Source organism: Primulina eburnea, chromosome 7 (genome assembly GCF_022965805.1).
Source record: "Primulina eburnea isolate SZY01 chromosome 7, ASM2296580v1, whole genome shotgun sequence".
In the NCBI taxonomy this organism is placed as follows: domain Eukaryota; kingdom Viridiplantae; phylum Streptophyta; class Magnoliopsida; order Lamiales; family Gesneriaceae; genus Primulina; species Primulina eburnea.
The window spans coordinates 6,536,607-6,555,362 of NC_133107.1; the positions used below are offsets into that span (position 1 = coordinate 6,536,607).

Here is an 18,756-nt window from a genome sequence, read left to right on the forward strand (position 1 = left end):
TCTATGTTATTATATTATTCTACAAAATATCTAATATATGATGTAGAAATTAACTTTAAATTTTTTGTAAAAGTAAAAATATTATTTAGAACTTTCACTTTATGTAAGTTTTGTTTTTGTTATGAAAACTATTTTTAAAAAATATGAACAATGAATTCGATAAATAGTGTTTCGTTTCTGAATAACCATGCGGTTGGTATCCGTTATTCTTAATTATATATCGCGATTGATTAAAAAAGTAAACATTTTAAAGTTAAATAAATAATAAAACATGGGATAAACTATAAAAATCAAGAATTAAATATCACTTGATTTGAAAAAAATATTATAAATACAAAAAATTAAGTTGATCTGGTTGATAGATAGATATCTGTATTAAATTGATTTGTCTATGTTTGTATCGGGTTTATCCGTTTCACGTATATAAATCTATGTGACGTTCTAGACTTAATCTATTTTTTATGGAGAAAAAATATTACTTTTTACTCTAAGTACGGGACAGATCGGAACGATCATTCTCATATATAGATCCATGAAATCATCTCAGAAAATACTTATGTATGGACCGAGACGGCACTATAAGGTGTTCAAGTGTTATATGATAGCAAAAATATTATTTATATACAAAAAATTATACAGATATCGTACCAAAATTTCGTTATGGTAAAAGTAACATATCATTTACCCCGAATATTGGTGGTAAAACGAGATTTCACTACTGTATGGATACTGAAAAATCAGTTGCTGCATAAAAAATAAAAATAATTGCAATATGATTACATAAATTTTAGAAAAAAACTATACTCAAGTAAAAGAGCAAGACTGAAATGTTTATATATGTGTAGAATCTTCATATAGTGCTTTTTCATGAGCATTTAGGTTTATATATAACATGTATAGACGAGGTCTCTTCGTATGTTGGAAGCCCGGTATTGGCCCATGGGCCTTATAGAACGGGTCATATATCTGCTATAAATACGAAGAGCGACGTTTGGATATTTGGTTTCTTTGAGTCCTGGGCGACCAACACGCATCCACGCACCCCGAACCCTATTTTGGTGCCCTACTTCTGTTGGGCGTGCCGTTTCTTCTCGTTTTCAATCTGAATTTTTGTGCTTGATTTTCTCATTTCTTCTTTGTTAATCTTTTTCTGTGTTGTGATTCAGCAGTGTTCTTTGTCTCCGCAGCTCGATTCATCGTAAACTGCGGTCTTGTCAATCAACCGCTACAGGTACCGGTGTGGTTTCTTTAAATTTCATACATAGATGGATGTCTGCTTTTTAATCTCAATCCTTTCCTGTTTGCATTTTCATGGTTTAAATGCGTAACTATTTATATGCAATTGGACCTGGAATCAATGCATTTATTACGCACCTCATCTTTGAGAGATTTTGAAGAATTTGGCGATTTTTTGGTGGGGAAAGATGAATCTTTTCTACCGTGCGTGTCTTGATGGTCTGATAATGTAGATGCAAGTATACAAAATGTGCATTATGTACTAAAAGTACTGCATTATTTACAAAACATAATCTTAATTTTTATCTACATCATCCCCTTATTGACTCTCCTATTGTCAATTGTCCTAATTGCAAAGTTTTTCTGAAAGGCAGTTTGTTGATTCAAAATGTCATCACCATATGTTACTCTTGGAAATCGACCACTGGACCAATGGAAGGTCACTGAGCTGAAGGAAGAACTTAAGAGACGTAAATTGACTATTAAGGGGTTGAAAGAAGATTTAATAAAGCGTTTGGATGAAGCAGTTCGTAGTGATTGGGAAAGTGCTAAGAAGAGTAATGATAACAATCTAAATGAGGAGAACCAATCTGAGTTACCTTCTGAACAAGCAACAGAAGGTTATATTGTTTCTGGAAGATCTAAAGATCTCGGGGATACTGGGGACAACCTGATTGGAAAGCCAAATAACAGCCCTGAGATTGGGGTTGACCATGACAGCGGATTAGTGAGTGAAGGCAAAGATTTGGAAGTGAACCTTGGACAGGAAGTCAATACTGTTGAGGTTGTAGGGGAGCAGGTCTCTCAGTTCACAACAGTGGAAACTGCTGTTGTGGTCAGCGAGACAATTGAGCCCGTAGAAGCTTTGACTGGATCAGTGTCGCACAACTGTGGACAAGATAAGGAGGTAGATCTAACCAGAGGAGTCAACCACGATGGAGTAGAATCACGTCATGAGGATTTTATTCCTGAACTTTCAGATCCCTATATTCAGATGCCTCTGATTGATGAAAGCAGCACGACCATGGTACCTCCAGGTGGAGTAAGTGTAAAGGGTAGTGAAGTTCAGAATGAAGCCACTGTTTCACTGGATCCGCCTGAAATTGATACCCCCGAGGGTCCCCAACCAGATCACAAGGTCCAACAATTGAAGTATCAGGTATCTGAGGTTGAAAACCCTCATTTAGGGTCTGAAGTAATAACTGATACTGTTTCTACTGAATCTGTATCCATTATTGAGAAAAATGAACTAAAGCTTGATGTAGTTAATGATAGTGTATTAGAGCTTGATGTTGACTGTGAGATTCCCCCTCCACCCAGCACTTTTACCCCTGATGATGGAGAAACACATCCAATGGATGTAGAAGAGCCCCCACTCGACACAAAAGTAGAAAACGAAGAGATTCGTGGCCGTAATTATGAAACTATTGACAGTCCTAAGAACATTGATGGAGATGAATTGGGTCCCGAAAAGCTGAGTTTAGACCGGAGTTCTGGTGATGATTCCATGGAGGAGGATGTATTGGAGAGTAAACAAATGGAGTGCAAGTCTGTTTCTGATCAAACAAGAGATCTGATGGAAAAATCTGAACTGCCTATTGTTGAGGAGGATAATATTGTTGATGTAGTTGGTGGTGATAAGACAATTGAAGCTATTGTTGATAATGCTGAAAACAAGGAAGTTACTGGACTGACATCTATGAAAAGGAAGTTTGATGGTGACGGTCAGTGTTTTTAATCGCAGTTTTTGTGTGTGCAATATTTTGACATTCCTGTTTTCTTTGAGTGGTATTATATATAACATAAAGTTTTGAATTTGCAGTCAGAGACAGATGTGGAGTGAATAATCATGGTAGCATTGAATTTTTGTTTCCTTGAGGATTTTTTTCCTTGTTCTGTGTCAAAAACATGACATTATACGAGAGTGGTTGCAAGATAAAGAGATAAATAATTATACTTGAATGCTTTTTTATTTTCAGGGAGGATAATATCTTTTGTGGGTTTTAAAAATGGAAACCAGAATTTTGTGCTAAAGATCTGATAAAAGGATAAAATTTATTTGTTTTAAATGTTCCTTTTGCAAGTTTTACTGTTTATTTTTTTTTTTTGGTTTATACTTTATTGGAGTAGCATATGAACAATTTTGAGAATGAGTAGTTTTGTCCCGTTTGAAATGGTGATGTATCTGAACCAGGTGTTACTGTTATTAGTTGTTTGAGTATTGTTGTCTCTAATTTTTACTAAAAACCAGCCAACTCTATTATAGAACAAAGTTTAATTCCTAACTGAAACATATTATATGAAATAGCAGCAGTAGGACAAAAGCTGTGTCGGCACCCAAGCTAGTTGCATTGATGTACTGTTTGTATGATGCTGAGCACTTTTTTCCTGTTTCCATTGCAAAGCGTTGTAATTTATGACTTTGAATGTGACAGATAATGAAGCAGTTGGGAACAATGACACAGGGAAGAGACAACACAGATGGAAAGTTGGTGGGCTTAGGGGTTCTGAGCAAGAAAGAAGGAACTCTGAGAATCTCAAGACCCCTAAGGGTTCTTCATCACAAGATTCTCAAACTTCCATCAAGCGCATCAATATTTCTGACTCGACCAATAATGAAGCACCAAAAGAACGGCTTGGTAACTGCAGATTACTAATAATTATATTTATGTATTACGAGTATAAGTAATTCTCTTAACCACACTTGTTGGATTTTGGTAGTTCCTCCGTCACCAAAGGCCCTCAGTAACTCTCTCAGAATTGATCGATTTCTGCGCCCTTTTACTTTAAAAGCAGTGCAAGAACTTCTTGGAAAGACGGGTACTGTTACCAGTTTCTGGATGGATCACATTAAAACCCACTGCTATGTCTCCGTAAGTTTACTCGCTCGCAGAGTGCATGATAATTTTATCCGTGTCAAAAAAATTTCATTATTTTTTGTACTTGATCAAAGATTTCGTTTATAAAAATAACTAGAAAGTACTCTTAACATGCAGTATTCATCCATCGAGGAAGCTGTAGACACCCGTAATGCTGTTTACAATCTCCAGTGGCCTCCAAATGGGGGACGCATGTTGGTAGCGGAGTTTGTTGATCCTCAAGAAGTTAAAACTCGTGTGGAGGCTCCCCCTGCATCTTCCACAACACCCTCAAGCAGTGCGCCTTCTACCTTCTCAACCTCTCAACCGCCTTTGCAACCTCAACCTTCTCCACGCCAACAAGTTCCGACGCTGCAACTTCCACCTCTTTCTCTTCCTCCACCACCGCCACTGGCTAATGCAGCACCAGTTAGAGAACGCCAGCATCCATCAAGGGTACCTCTACCAAGAGAACAGCTGCACCTGCACCCAGCTAGGGATCACCCTAACCTTCCACCCCCCGTACTTCCTGAGAAAACTGACCCACCAATTGTAACTTTAGATGATCTTTTCCGGAAAACTATTTCAACCCCTCGCATCTACTACTTGCCATTGTCTGATGAACAAGTTGCAGCAAAGCTCAATTCTCAGGGGAAGAATGTTTAGCGTTAGGGCCGTGTACTGATGGCCGAGTTCTTCATTGATTCATGATAGATTGGTTAGTGCGAAAGTTAACAATAAATAGTATATTATAATTGCGTCTTTGCAGGTCTGCAGGTGTGGCGTACGTAATATACCGGTTTTCAAGGAGGGGCTTCTGTTGCTGGTTTGTTGAACAGTTTATGCTTTTTATCATGGGAAGGCATTGGGTTGAGAGAATGAAAATTAAGATATCGTATGCATCTATTTAGTCAAGCCGCTTTTTTACCTAGTGAATCCTCTCTTTATGTAGACCAGATTAGGTATCCAACTCTCCCCAAACTTAAGTAGTAAGCAAGACATTTCCTTAAACTTGCTGCGGATATCCTTTCTGGAATTGCACTATTTACTTGAGACTGTAACTCTGATGTTTGTTGATGTTTCCTATATTATGCATTGTTTGAATTCTTCATGCATCGTTGTCGATGCCCTTGTATCACGCATGCTTGCCCTGATTGACCGAGACCATCCTCCCGATTGTTCATATGTCTCTAGCTGTAGTTCAAATATTTCGAATCTTTTAATTATGAGGTTCCATTATTAGGAATGCATCATAGTTTTCTAAAAAAAATTTATGCTTCTGGTTAAATATAACTAAGTTAATTATCTTGACTGGATATGGAACCATTGCGTGTTTCGGTTGCTAGTTTGAAAATTATTTGTCAGAAAGTGATGAAACTAGTCCCTATCAGTATTTTCACAATTTGTCTCGCTATCATGGATCTCGCTTTTGAGCCAAAATATACGGTTATACCACTTTAATTTCATAAAAGTTACCCAAAGTGTGTGACGATTTACATATTGAGCAAATGAATGTTCTATTTCTTTTCTTTGTTTTCTTTTTTTAAAAATCAAAATGGCATCAGTAGTTGCGGATTTACTCCCATGGGACAAACATTTCATCAATTATATTGAGAAAATCCCCCCTCGTTAATTTGAAATTTTATTTAATTTGCCAGGTTTTTCAATATGGAAAGTATTATCGCATATACAAAGTGTGTCTATATTAATATAATAGGGTAAGTCAACAGTTTTGTTATACTACTCAGTGTCAACTTTTATCATCATTAATTGGATTGGTTTTCATTTATTGAATATATAATTTTAATATATTTTCAATAGAAGAGTGATATTTTAGTGATAGACATAAATGTGAACGCCGTTAAACATGGCAAAACTGGCGATTTTGCTATTGACTTGCCAGTTTCATCATGCCGAATGACTAATATGTTTTCCTAAGTACGATTACAATTTACTTGCCGAGCCTCAGTACCTGATTGAAGCATAATATGGCACTCATTATGGTATAAAAATATAATATTCGCTTTTACCACGAATTCATCAAGATGACTCAATTAAAATATAAGCTTTTCCAATTTTTTTCTCTCTTAAATATAAGTATGTTGCATTAAAGTGATGGCAGACAATAATTCTCAATTCTCAAGTGTAGATCATTATAATTAATTGAATTATTTTTTAAAAAAATCATTAATCAAATGATGATTGCATTTTAACAAGTATTTTAGTGTCTTTTGACGCGCAATGCATTCTTACATATTAAAAATCTTTGTGTAAAAAATCTACATATTATATTAAAAAAATTTAATAATAATTTTTTATATTACGAGTGATATAATTATTTAATTTTAAAAGTCAAAAATATATAAATAAAGATAACAACTCAATTGATACTCATACTTTAAGAATTTAGGTGCTTAATTATGAAGCACATGTGTTCGAACGTGGGGGAAAATGAAAAACATTTCCATGGTGGGATAATGTTAAAATGACACATGAGAAAGTTTATGAGTTGAGGAAAAAAAATATTTTATAATCGTTACAATTTTTCTAAGTTGAAAAGGGTATTTTCATAAAATCAATTGGTGTCACAATATCACACCAAATCCTTTTATTATAAGGTCATATCGCTTAAAGGAAGATACTACCGACATCAATCGTTACTGGCTGCAGGGGTGGGTAGTAACCCTTCTTTTATATGGCGGTCGCTCCAATGGGGTAAAGACTTATTGGCGAGTGGCTTGATATGGAGAGTCGGGGATGGGAAATCTATACAAATCTTTGATGATTTATGGATTCCAACTATGCAATCCAAGATCAGTAGACCAGTGATTCCGTGGGAGATTGACACTACCGTGGATGTGATAATAAAGGATGGTAAGTGGGATGAGTACTTAATTACTGCGCGCTAATTTTAATCCATATGTTGCAGGGGAGATACTCAAGATCCCATTACCAACATCAGGGAGGAGTGACTCTATACTTTGGCGGTATGAGGCCAAGGGACAGTACATAGTGCGGGATGGCTGCCGACTACAGCGGGGATTGTTCTCTCCCCCTGAACATCAGGTGACATATTCCCTGAACTCTTGGTGGGCTTTCATATGGAGTCTTTCTATTCCGCCGAAGAGTCGCCTGTTTTGGTGGAGTATTTCTCATGATTGTATCCCTACGAACCAGAATCTAATGCGGCATCACGTACCGGTGAGTGGGTCTTGCATTCTATGTAACTCATCTATGGATTCCACTTTTCATAGCTTAATCTTCTGTCTTGCCATTAAACATCTTTGGAGAAACAATACATTTGAGCATGTTGTAAGAATGGCGAGACATACCAATACTTTAGAAATTTGCTTGTGGTTGAAAGAGAATCAACCTAAAGCTGTGTTTGAGGAAATGGCAATTCATGCGTGGGCCATTTGGAAGGAAAAACAGAGTTTCTTGCATGGGGATAGAAGGAAATCGATGGCTGACATTATTACTTGGAGTGCTGCCATGATAGAAGATTTTAGAAAAGCTCGTTTGAAGGAAGGGATAACCTGCCCCGTCGAGAGGAGAAACAAGGAAGGGTCTTGGGAGCCTCCTAGACCTAGTGCTCTCAAACTCAATGTTGATGCATCAGTGAACGAGGAAAGGCACATGTATAGTGTTGGGGGAGTAGTACGAGATTCTCAAGGCCGGTTGTTGTTAGCCTTTGGAAAACAAATAAATCAACCGATTACTGTAGTTCACAGGGAACTTCTGGCCATCCGAGAGGGTATCAAGCTCTTATACGAGAAAGGTTTTCAAGATGTCCAAATAGCTTCAGACTCCCTTTTGGTCGTACAAGCAGTAACTACCAAATGGTGAATTTCCTTTGTGGTTAGTTCAGCTTGTAACAAATGATTTGATGCAATAAAGTTGTGAGCTTTCGGAAAAAAAGGGCTACGGCGATTGGAAGTGGATGCTGCGGTTAATGAGACTAATGACAATTACTCAATCGGTGGAGTGGTGCGAGATCATGACGGCCACATATTGATAGCCTTCGGGAGATTAATATCCAAGCCCTTATCGGTGGTCCATGGGGAATTGATGGCTATTCGCGAAGGATTACGGGTGATACAAGAACGAGATTTGCAGATACATGATATCACAACGGATTCTCTGCTGGCGGTGCAAGCAGTCACCAACCCAGCTGAGGATCTTAGTTATACAGGTGCAATAGCAATGGATATCCAGAGATTATTGGATGGACAAAATAGAATCACTTTGAGCCATGTTCGTCGATCGACGAATGTTGTTGCACACAACCTTGCCTCTTTAGCTATTTCTTCTCAATCCCCTTTTGTGTGGGGTCCTGGGAATTTTCCTTCTTGGTTGGTGGATCTTGTAATGGAGGATCTTATTTCTTCATAATAAAGTTACAAGTTTTACCGTCAAAAAAAAAAAAAAAAAATTACTATTCAACCCTCTTGGTTAATTAATAGTATAAATATTAACGACCCGAAACACACATAGTTGACAAAATTTTTAAATCGAAATTTTTTATTTAATTACAATATTTTACAAAATTAAATATGATATGTGATTTAATAAGATGATATTTTTACATTATAAAATGTGAAAATTGAAATAAATAAGTTTTGACATTAAGAAAAAATAGTTCACCAAAATTAATTACTATCCAACCGTCATACTTTATTAATAGCGTAGATATGTATTTTAGAGTAAAATGTGTGGACAAAAACTTGTGTGAGACGATCTCACGAATCGTATTTTGTGAAACGGATCTCTTATTTGAGTTGTCAATAAAAAAATATTACTTTTTATGGTAACAATATTACTTTTTATTGTAAATATCGTAGGATTGACGCGTTTCATAGATAAAGATTCGTGAGATTGTCTCAACCTACTCAAATGTGTTCCGACAGATTTGGTATTAAAAAAAGATTTCATCAAAGTTAGTTAATATTCAATCGTTTTGGTTTATTAATAGCAAAAATTGGTAAAAAAAATAAAATAAAAAAAAACAGAAATATGTCATGATCATATCGTTGCATGATTTTATATTTTAGTCATTCAAATTTATATTCCATTATTACTCTGAAAAATACCTTCAATATGTTCAACAAAATTTTCAAAATAATGCCGAGGATACAGATGACATGAAGAAATATCATAAATTAAAAATTAGTTACTCAATTTCACTCGAACATGTTATATATATTAAAAAACGATTATATAAACACGCAACGCGTCCAAATAATTTATTTTGCATTTTCAATTTGTTTGTTAGTTTTTTTCTTCTTTTGAAAATAAAGTTTCAAATTTCTATGAATCTAGAAGTTTAGTAAGTGCAGAGAGAGTATACACGTGCGGAAGACAACTGAAAATTGGAAAACCCCAAAATATGGCTTACCACCTCTCTAGTTTTAACCTTTTTGCCCAACTCAAATCCTCCTAGTCTCCCTCTCCAAAGGGCGCGCACTCATTTCACATTCAATGCGTCTCGTCTTGCTCTGTATATAAATCTCTTCTAGGGTTCCTCAAACAGCAAGAGGGGATTGTGAATTCTTGAAACAACTCTTTGTTTATCTTCTCGTGTTTGTTTCTGAGCGCCGTCTCAGAAGAATTGCCACCTTCTAATTTTTCTTTAATCTTCTTATGGTGCAATTCATTTCTTCTTTTATTTTTGCTCTTTTTTTTGGGTCACTTCTCGGCATTTGCTGAAATTGGTGCTTTTACCGGGAACTTCTTGGTAATTATTTCGTAAAGATCAAATCTTTATTGATTTTACGTGTTTGAGAGGGTGGAGTGGCTTTGTTTTTGTTTTGGCTGGGGGGTTGGTTTAAGGGGTTTGGGGTTCTTTTTTGTGCTGTGATACATTGATTAATGGATGTGTATAACTGTTTTGTCCAGTGTAAAGGGTTGGTGAAGGGGGGAACAACTGCTAAGGTGGAATGAACAGTGTATTCAGTGAAGAGATTCTTGCTGACAAGCTTTCGAAGCTTAACAGCACTCAGCAATGCATAGAAAGTATCTTATCTTCTACTTTTTACTTGGTTATGCCTTTGATTAATGTTTTGGTTTCTTATCATAAGTTGGTTTACTTAAATTTGTAAATTTGGAAACTGTAATACTTCAATGCTCAAAGTCGGTTAGGCAGTTTAATAATTAAGTGTAGAGAAGTTGTCCTCGGTTTGAAACTGATCTTTCATAGACATCTTTACTTTCTTGTTATGGTTTCTATGCTTTCATTGCGCTACGGTTGTGTTTATTTTTCTGATCAGGGGGGCAGGCAAAGAAAGTCTTTTTTTTCATGTTAGTTTGATCTTTATTTAGTCTTGAATTTAACGTCTATAACGGTTACTTATCTGCTGAAACAAATATGTTTGGTAGCCTTTTATTGTAATGTTAATTCATTTTGTTTGATTTCCATGATTTTCAGTTGACTAATTTCCGTTAAATTATATAAATGTTTTACACGTGTTCGTGATCATATCATGAACCACTGTCGTTGGATACTTGTCCATTTTTCCTTGAATTTCGGTGCTTTACTATTCCATACATTGATTAAATGATCAAACCTTACGTTTTACTTGAATTTTTAATTTATCCATTTTTAACTTACTTTTGCTGAAGTTGTTTTTGTACAATTGATGGTATGCATCATGGCATGGAGAATGTGTCAAATGCTAGGAACTGCAATAGTATAAATTGGGAGTTGGTAACGATTATATAACATCTACAAATCTGTTTTCTCTGTAGTTTTCTTATTGTATGGAGGTTGCAGAGTTTAAGGATGTTTATTCATGAATTGTGGGTTTTTTTTTTGATAAGAAACATAATTCATGAATTGTGGTTCAAGATACTTGTCTATGTTTTTCTCTTGTGATGGCAAGCCTCATCATACATATATGTGTGTGTGTGTGTGGATTTTTATATATAGAAGTTCTTCATATTAATTACTTTTGGGCAATTTGATCATTAACTCTTAACATTCTTTTGTATAGCTTGCATTTATTTATTGTCCATTTGTAGTTTTATCCGCTTTATTGTAATTATGACGATAAAAAAATTTCATAAACAGATACACTTGTAGTTGTCACATGATATTGTTTTGTGGACGTTTTGTGTAGGTACTTTTTGGAGTTCCTCCTTCCAGGGAACGATTACCTCATGACATAAGCACTGTTTTATTTCTGAAAAATTTCTTACCCTACTTATTTTCCTTAATCTACAGCATTGTCTCACTGGTGCATCTTTCATCGTGGCAAAGCGGAACAGGTTGTTGCGACATGGAATAAACAGTTTCATAGTTCAGAAATGGCTCAAAAAGTTCCTCTTCTGTACCTTGCAAATGACATTCTGCAGAACAGCAAGCGAAAAGGGACTGAATTTGTTACTGAGTTTTGGAAGTTTCTTCCTTCAGCAATCAAAGACGTTGAAAACAAAGGCGACGATCGTGGCAAGAATGTGGTATCCCGATTGGTGAGTTCATTCTCAGGAGGATGTCACTATTATATGTCTAAGTCTCTCAACCCTCATTGAACTTAACCTGATTTTTTTTCCTGTAATAATTTGTTATAAGGAATTGTTTACAAGTGTATTTAGGCCTTCAAATTTTTAAATAACGGCTATATCATGTTCTAAGGTCAATCTAATGAGTCTTGATAGGCAAACATGACACAATATATTATAGGCAAACATGACACAATATATTTGCATTTGTTTATTTGAAATTTCTCATCTGATTATGTCCGTTTATAAAAGGTTGGCATATGGGAAGAAAGGAGAGTCTTTGGTTCCCGAGCTCAAAATCTTAGAGACGCAATGCTTGGTGTGAAATTGCCTCCATCATTGGAGCTTGGGAAAAAGCGTTCTCGTTCTGTCCGAATAGTTAAAAGGGATTCACGGTCTATAAGAACCGTAAGTTTTATTTGATATTGTTCTTATGCATTTTTATGCTGGTCTTTGTGGCATTTATTTATCTAATACCAGTGACCTGGTTGCTACAATTTAGATAAAGGGTGCTTATATCTTGAATTATTTGTTTTCAAACCAGAAATTGAGCATAGGCGGCACTACAGAAAAAATAGTGTCTGCTTTTCACTTGGTGCAAAATGAATACTCCAAAGAAGATGAGGAAATGAATAAATGCAAATCTGCAATTCATCACGTAAGAAAGATGGAAAATGATGTTACCATTGCTTTGACGAAGGGTAAGTTGGCATTTAAAAAAAATACATCTTACAGTTTTCAGGAAGGAATTCACTTTTGATTGAAAAGCTTCAAAAATTTGAAAAATAAAATTCATGCAAAGCACTTCGTGTACAAAATCAAGACCCGAAACATGAAGTGCAAAAATATTCACAGTTATTCTTGGCTAACTTTTTTGACCCATGAATTTTTTGCTGTTTGTTCTCACAGCTAGGGATCCATCGAGGAAGACTCTTGCCAAAGAACTGGAGGAGGAAGAAGCTCTTTTGAAACAGTGCATTGAAAAGCTTAAAGTTGTGGAAGAGAATAGGCTGGCACTCGTGTCTCAGCTACGTGATGCACTACATGAGCAGGTAGATGAGAAGTTCAAAGTACGAATTTGTTTCAACTATATAACTTTGGAATTTTTCATTTTTTGCTTTGACGTGCAATATCAGTGCTGATTTTGTGCTTTTCTTAGGAATCTGAGCTAGAGAATATCCGGACCCAGATTCAGGTTAGAGGTCATTTGCTTACGGTTTTTCGCTTCCGTGCTTCATTTAGAAGAAAGCTGTCTCTCCTTTCTTCACTATTTTTTTTGGATATGGATTGCTGTCAAATGAATTAATTGCATTGTTTTCCTTGTAAACTTTACCATTGTAATTATTTGACTGATTTTTTGTAACCTTTATGCATTAACCCGCATTAAAAATAATTTTGAATGCTGTGATAATATCTCTGCAGCTACATAAACTTTCAGGTAGCGGAAGCTCACGTTGAAGAAGCTGCAAGCATGAGAAAGCAATTGGAAGAAAACCTGGTGTTCTCGATCAAACCATCGGCCCCATCATCTTTTGCCAATGCAAAACCAGAACATATGACAAAAAAATCTGCAGCTGCAATTGCAGCTGAGGTTGCGGACAAGCTTACTGCTTCAAGCTCTTCTAAGGACATCATGATATCTGCCCTTTCCTCCTTGGCAGCTGAAGAAGCTAAAAAAGCTGCGCTAATGAATTTTTTATCATCATCAACTCCTTTCTCGAAGGCATTACCAAATTCCGTTCCAGATCCTAACTTCGCAGCACAACCAAATCCTGAGAACAGCCCTTATCAATCTCTTATGCCGCAGACCTCGATTCAAGGCCAAATTTTCCACACACAAGCTCTCTATCATTCTACCCTGAACCCACCCCCATTCCAATATTTGCAATCACCTTGTGGAAATATGATCTCATACGAGTATGGGAATCTTCCTCCTCTGCCACCTGTGCCACCTCCGCCTGTACGTCCGTCTTACATGGTTAGCCCAATGGTGTCGTTGAACCAGAACCAAATGCATATGGCTCAGCAGCAAATGCATAGTGGTCTTCAGCCATCAACATTATCTATGCAGCAGCCAATGCCATTGCCTCAGCAACTTCACGCACCTCCGAATTTTCGCCCTCTAGCTCCAGGTCAGTCTCCAGGAGCTTTGTATTATACACACCCTTATCAGTTGCAGTGAGAGAGAAACTTGCATAAATTTACCGGCCCATCAAAGGACCGGCTTTTTTCTCGACCATCTGAAACTTTATTTTAGAAAATGACGGCGTAGTTACACAAATCTTTTGACTATTGGATTGGGGGGGGGGGGGGGGGGGGGTGTCTTATAGTTTTTGGTAAGAATAGAAACTTTGGTGGTAATTACCGTGGTGAATCCAGTGTTTCTGTTCGATCGAAAAAATTGTGGTGTAATGAGAAGACTGTATGAATATAGGCTAGAGGGAGCCGACAATTTTGTATTGCTATATGATGAAGCAATGCTCTTTAATGGTAAAATACACATCCATTTTGATACATATTTGTATCATGTAGATTGGAATTCGAGTAAACTTTATTATTATTATTATTATTATTATTATTATTATTATATTAATGGGAATCAAGAGGAAGAGTGCTATTCTACAAGTTTTAGAAATGATCAGTGTCACACACACACACACATATATATATATATATATAAAGTGCACGTGCACGCATGTTGCACACGCATGTTGCACGTGCGATTTTTTATTTGAAGTAAAATTAGTTAATATGATAAATAAATATGAAAATTATATTTTTTCCTAAATTAATATTAATTTCTCATACGGCTCTAATTTGAAAATTTAGCATTTTTCATGTTTTTATTTTACCACTTAATTTTTCATTGTATCATTTTTATTTGTTATTATTTGTCTTCTTTTCTTAGTGAATACAAATTTGTAATATATTCCTCAATAGTTGTACTTTCTTGGTCATTGATGATTTACACCACACCCTAGCTTAGCTTTATTTTCATTTTATGGTGATTTTGTTGACTATTTTCTCTTTTTGAGAATATGACCTTTATTGTTGTAAAAGATTTCTTTTTCTTTGTAACATTTTAGTTTTTGAGACACTCACAAATTGTTTTCCAATACTTGTACCATAATTATATCCCATTATTGTTATTACAAGAGAATTTATAATTGTGCATATTGGTCGCTCTAGAGAATTTCAGTACTGAATCAAATCTCTATTTTTTAACCAAACAAATATATATATATATATATATATATATATATATATATATATATATATATATATATTAAAGGCAAAAACTTGTGTGAGACGGTCTCACGGGTCGTATTTTGTGAGACGGATATTTTATTTGGGTCATCTATGGAAAAGTATTACTTTTTATGCTAAGAGTATTATTTTTTATTGTGAATATCAGTAGGGTTAAATCATCTCACAGATAAAGATTCGTGAGACCGTCTCACAAGGGTCATACTCTACCTTAAATATAGATGTGATTTTTGAATGACCATTATTTGATATTAACATAACATTATTCACAACGACAAATAAGTCTATATATTATTCATTTGCATTAAGAATACTATTTTTTCTCAAGAAACTTTTATCGTCAAATTTGAGTGATCTTATAGTTGTTAACCTTGAATTACTTTTTATTTTATTTTATTTGAAATTACAAGTTATTGTAATAAATGATTTTATTTTCCAATATAATCACTAATGTAATGAATTATATGAGAGAACTATTTATGGAGAGAACGATTTTACGATTTTCTGTCTAATCTCACCATCTCTTATTTCTTAACGATTAATTCAATTTGATTAAATCCACAATGTCTTGATAAAACTCATATATCAATTATGGTTGATTTCTTGAATGATAATACAATAGAGTTGTATACATTATGCCAGATTTAAGAGTATTCATGGAATGTGATCTTTCAAGAACCATTTTGTATAATTTATGTTAACATTTATTTTAGTGACAGAATCCATATAATTAAAATACAATTTGGTTAGATTACGAAACTTTCAAAAGTGATTAAACAAAAAACATATAATACAACAATTTAGAATTTTTTTCAACAAAAATAATTCCTTAATTTTCAATTATTTATTTTGAAACTATAAAGTTCTACATAGATGAATCATCTTTAAAGAGTATGTAGTAGTTTAATAATAAATATAAAAAAAATTAAATGCATTGTTTGCAATGAAAACTCGACAATTTATAAAAAAAAGAAACATTTCTACAACTGTGAAGTAAAATACTACTTTTACAAATTGTAAATTAAATATAACAATATTTTTTTCCACATAAAAATTGATTCGAGTTCACCTTGATTCCTCTTTTTTTTTAGCACCCATGATATGATCGATTATGAGATAATAATTGAGTTATGATGACTCGATTTTTGAAATATTAAACATCGATGAATTAAATAGAGTTTGTTTTTCAAACTAAGTGGAAGAAACTCAAAATAATCTTTCGTAGAATCCGATTAAACATTGTCATAAAACATTTAAAAGATATGTTAGTTGAATTCGCAAAAACGTTTTGGTTGAAAATTTTATCAAACACTTCGTATGCAATATTTTGATATTTGAAAAACACATAAAATATTTCAACAATAGATCTTAAATACAGTAACAATAAGTAAATGCAATAAAATAAAGATGCAAAAATTTGTTTATGAATGTCTGGAGATGATTAACAAGTCATATGTCATCCTTCTTCTATCTTTAATATCTTTGTGTGAAAACTCGTTCATCTAAATTTTGAAGCTTAACTCTTAGGAAGATGTGTGAGTGATTGTATGTGAGGATTTAATCATCATAAATGCATGTATATCTCAAATGTATCCTCATATTTGAGCTAGCTCTTATTCTAGTTAGTTTCTTCATGGAGGATGCCCATGTTTTAAATCTCTTTCCAAATCTTGTATTTGATTTTCAAGTTTATATATTTATAACCTCCAACAATACTATAAACATTTGAATCAAGAATATGACCGTTGAAAAAGTTTATGTACTATTTTTGATATTGAAATGCTGATATTCTCGTTGCTGGCTATTTGTTGAATTTGACTACTGCTCAATTTTGCGGTGCTGAATCCAATATGCTATTTTTGGCTTTGCTGGATGCAACAATAGCTGATTATAATGGCTGCTGGTTTTCAGCAGCTATATCTACTATGGATTTGGGTCCTACTACATTTCAAGGTCTACTGCTTCAGTTACAAGAAAATATTTTTTTACTGAAAAATATCAATGTTATTGAATATATTTTTAATCTCTATAGTTTATCATTATTTTTTTGGTGCCTAAATATTTCTACTCAATATATTTTCCCCTAAACTTTTGAAAATATCACTCTCTATTGCCAGTCAAATTTTTTGGTTCTTTGGTACATTTAATTGACAATTACAGAATTGAACGTCAGATTTTTTTTTGCCGAGTATCCCCAAAATCTGCTAATTTTGCTCTGTGATGCAAGTAACAATCCATGGAGTTTGTTCTTCGGACTCGTTCAGGTATTAGACGGCTACCTTGATATCCATGGACCCACCCTGATTTTCTCTAAACGTGTAATATCAATTTTTCGCTATATCGCATATATTTTTGAGAAAAGTATTTACTATATTTAGATTTAAGTAATAATTGAGGTTGCAGTAGAGAAAGTTTTTTTTTTTTTGGTTAATTGCAATGGAAGCTCCTATTGTCGCCCTCATCCAAAGCTACTACAATCGGGGGCTTCTTCTTTTGTTGTACAACATTGTCGGCGTTTATCTAATCGATTTGCTCATGTTCTACCTTCTTTTGGTTGAGTGAGTCTCATGTGAGACCGTCTCACGGGTCATAATCCGTGAGACGGGTCAACCCTACCCATATTCACAATAAAAAGTAATACTCTTAGCATAAAAAGTAATACTTTTTCATGAGTGACCCAAATAAGAGATCCGTCTCACAAATTTGACCCGTGAGACCGTCTCACACAAGTTTTTGCCCTTTTGGTTTATCTTTCGGGGTGGTGTTAGATTGTGAAGAATTCTTTCTTTTTTTTGGTCTCCTTTTGTAATATTTCAACAATGATAGAAATTATCTGGTTATTATAAAATAATTTCATATTGCTACAACAAAATGTTGGGTGCAATAATTGTTCTTGTTTGGTAGAGCGATCGAATCGTGATGCTTGAGCTGCTGTGCGGTTTAAAAGATTTGAGTTGCATAATTACTACTAGCTATAGCTTTTGGTAGAGCGGTAAGCACTCGATCCTACAATTGGTATCAGAGCAAAGGTCACGGGTTCGATTCTCATTGATTGCAAGTAGTGCAATTATTGGGAGGGAGATTGTTGGGTGCAATAATTGTCCCTGCTTGGTAGAGCGATCGAACCGTGATGCTTGAGCTGCTGTGCGGTTTAAAATATTTGAGTTGCACCAATACTACTATCTGTAGTTTTTGGTAAAATGGTAAGCACTCGGTCCTACACAACATTTGTAAGGGAGATTTGATGTTTAAGACATGAAAACTTAGTCCTAAAGTAAATAATTTCATATTATTGTGGAGATATCTGAGTTCCACTGTATAACACTCTATTTTCTTAAACAATATCGTATACAAATCGTACATTACCTAAAATTTTCGAGCAAAATATTTTCCAAGATTTTTTTTTTGAGATGGATAGAGAATTATTACAATGGATTCTCAAACCCAAAATCTAATACTATACTTGAAATCCCAATCATCTTTGGCAAAAACTTGTGTTAAACGATCTCACGGGTCGTATTTGTGAGACGAATATCTTATTTAGGTCATACATGAAAAAATATTACTTTTTATGCTAAGAGTATTTATTATTTTTGATTATGAATATGTGTTAGGTTGACCTGTCTCACAGATTAAGATCCGTGAGACGGTCTCACATGAAACCACTCATCATCTTTTGCTTAGACAAGGTAAGTCACATGCATAATCAAATCAAATATTTTCAATGAAAGATGTATCATCTGCAAAAAATATATTTCAGGGTTAATCAAATCATTTCCTTGGTGAAAATCAAAAGCATTTATATTTCATCTATTTTTCACTGCTAAATCACAAAGAACGACAGTAGTTTCAGCGGAATTCCATTTCGAGACATCGATAAGCTAATTTCAAGCAAAAT

At 34.5% G+C, this 18,756-nt stretch overlaps 3 protein-coding genes across 4 annotated transcripts; all 3 read left to right on the forward strand.

Moving 5' to 3' along the window:
* Positions 1-995: 995 nt before the first annotated feature.
* LOC140836999 (uncharacterized) lies at positions 996-5,205 on the forward strand. Its single transcript, XM_073202940.1, has 5 exons — positions 996-1,231; positions 1,611-2,960; positions 3,672-3,875; positions 3,958-4,109; positions 4,233-5,205. The coding sequence occupies exons 2-5, from the start codon at positions 1,625-1,627 to the stop codon at positions 4,758-4,760; spliced, it is 2,220 nt and encodes a 739-aa protein (XP_073059041.1). The 5' UTR covers positions 996-1,231; positions 1,611-1,624; the 3' UTR covers positions 4,761-5,205.
* Positions 5,206-6,895: 1,690 nt separating this feature from the next.
* On the forward strand, positions 6,896-8,486 carry LOC140837465 (uncharacterized). Its single transcript, XM_073203634.1, has 3 exons — positions 6,896-6,968; positions 7,024-7,872; positions 8,014-8,486. The coding sequence occupies exons 1-3, from the start codon at positions 6,896-6,898 to the stop codon at positions 8,484-8,486; spliced, it is 1,395 nt and encodes a 464-aa protein (XP_073059735.1).
* A 969-nt stretch (positions 8,487-9,455) lies between these two features.
* Positions 9,456-14,158, forward strand: LOC140837000 (uncharacterized). Of its 2 annotated transcripts, none has more exons than XM_073202941.1 (8): positions 9,456-9,828; positions 9,990-10,106; positions 11,314-11,561; positions 11,844-11,999; positions 12,136-12,292; positions 12,501-12,661; positions 12,751-12,786; positions 13,030-14,158. In XM_073202941.1, the coding sequence occupies exons 2-8, from the start codon at positions 10,031-10,033 to the stop codon at positions 13,771-13,773; spliced, it is 1,578 nt and encodes a 525-aa protein (XP_073059042.1). In that variant the 5' UTR covers positions 9,456-9,828; positions 9,990-10,030; the 3' UTR covers positions 13,774-14,158. The 2 variants fall into 2 exon arrangements, with proteins under 2 accessions (XP_073059042.1, XP_073059043.1); XM_073202942.1 differs by having other exon boundaries at positions 12,501-12,643.
* Positions 14,159-18,756: the final 4,598 nt, after the last annotated feature.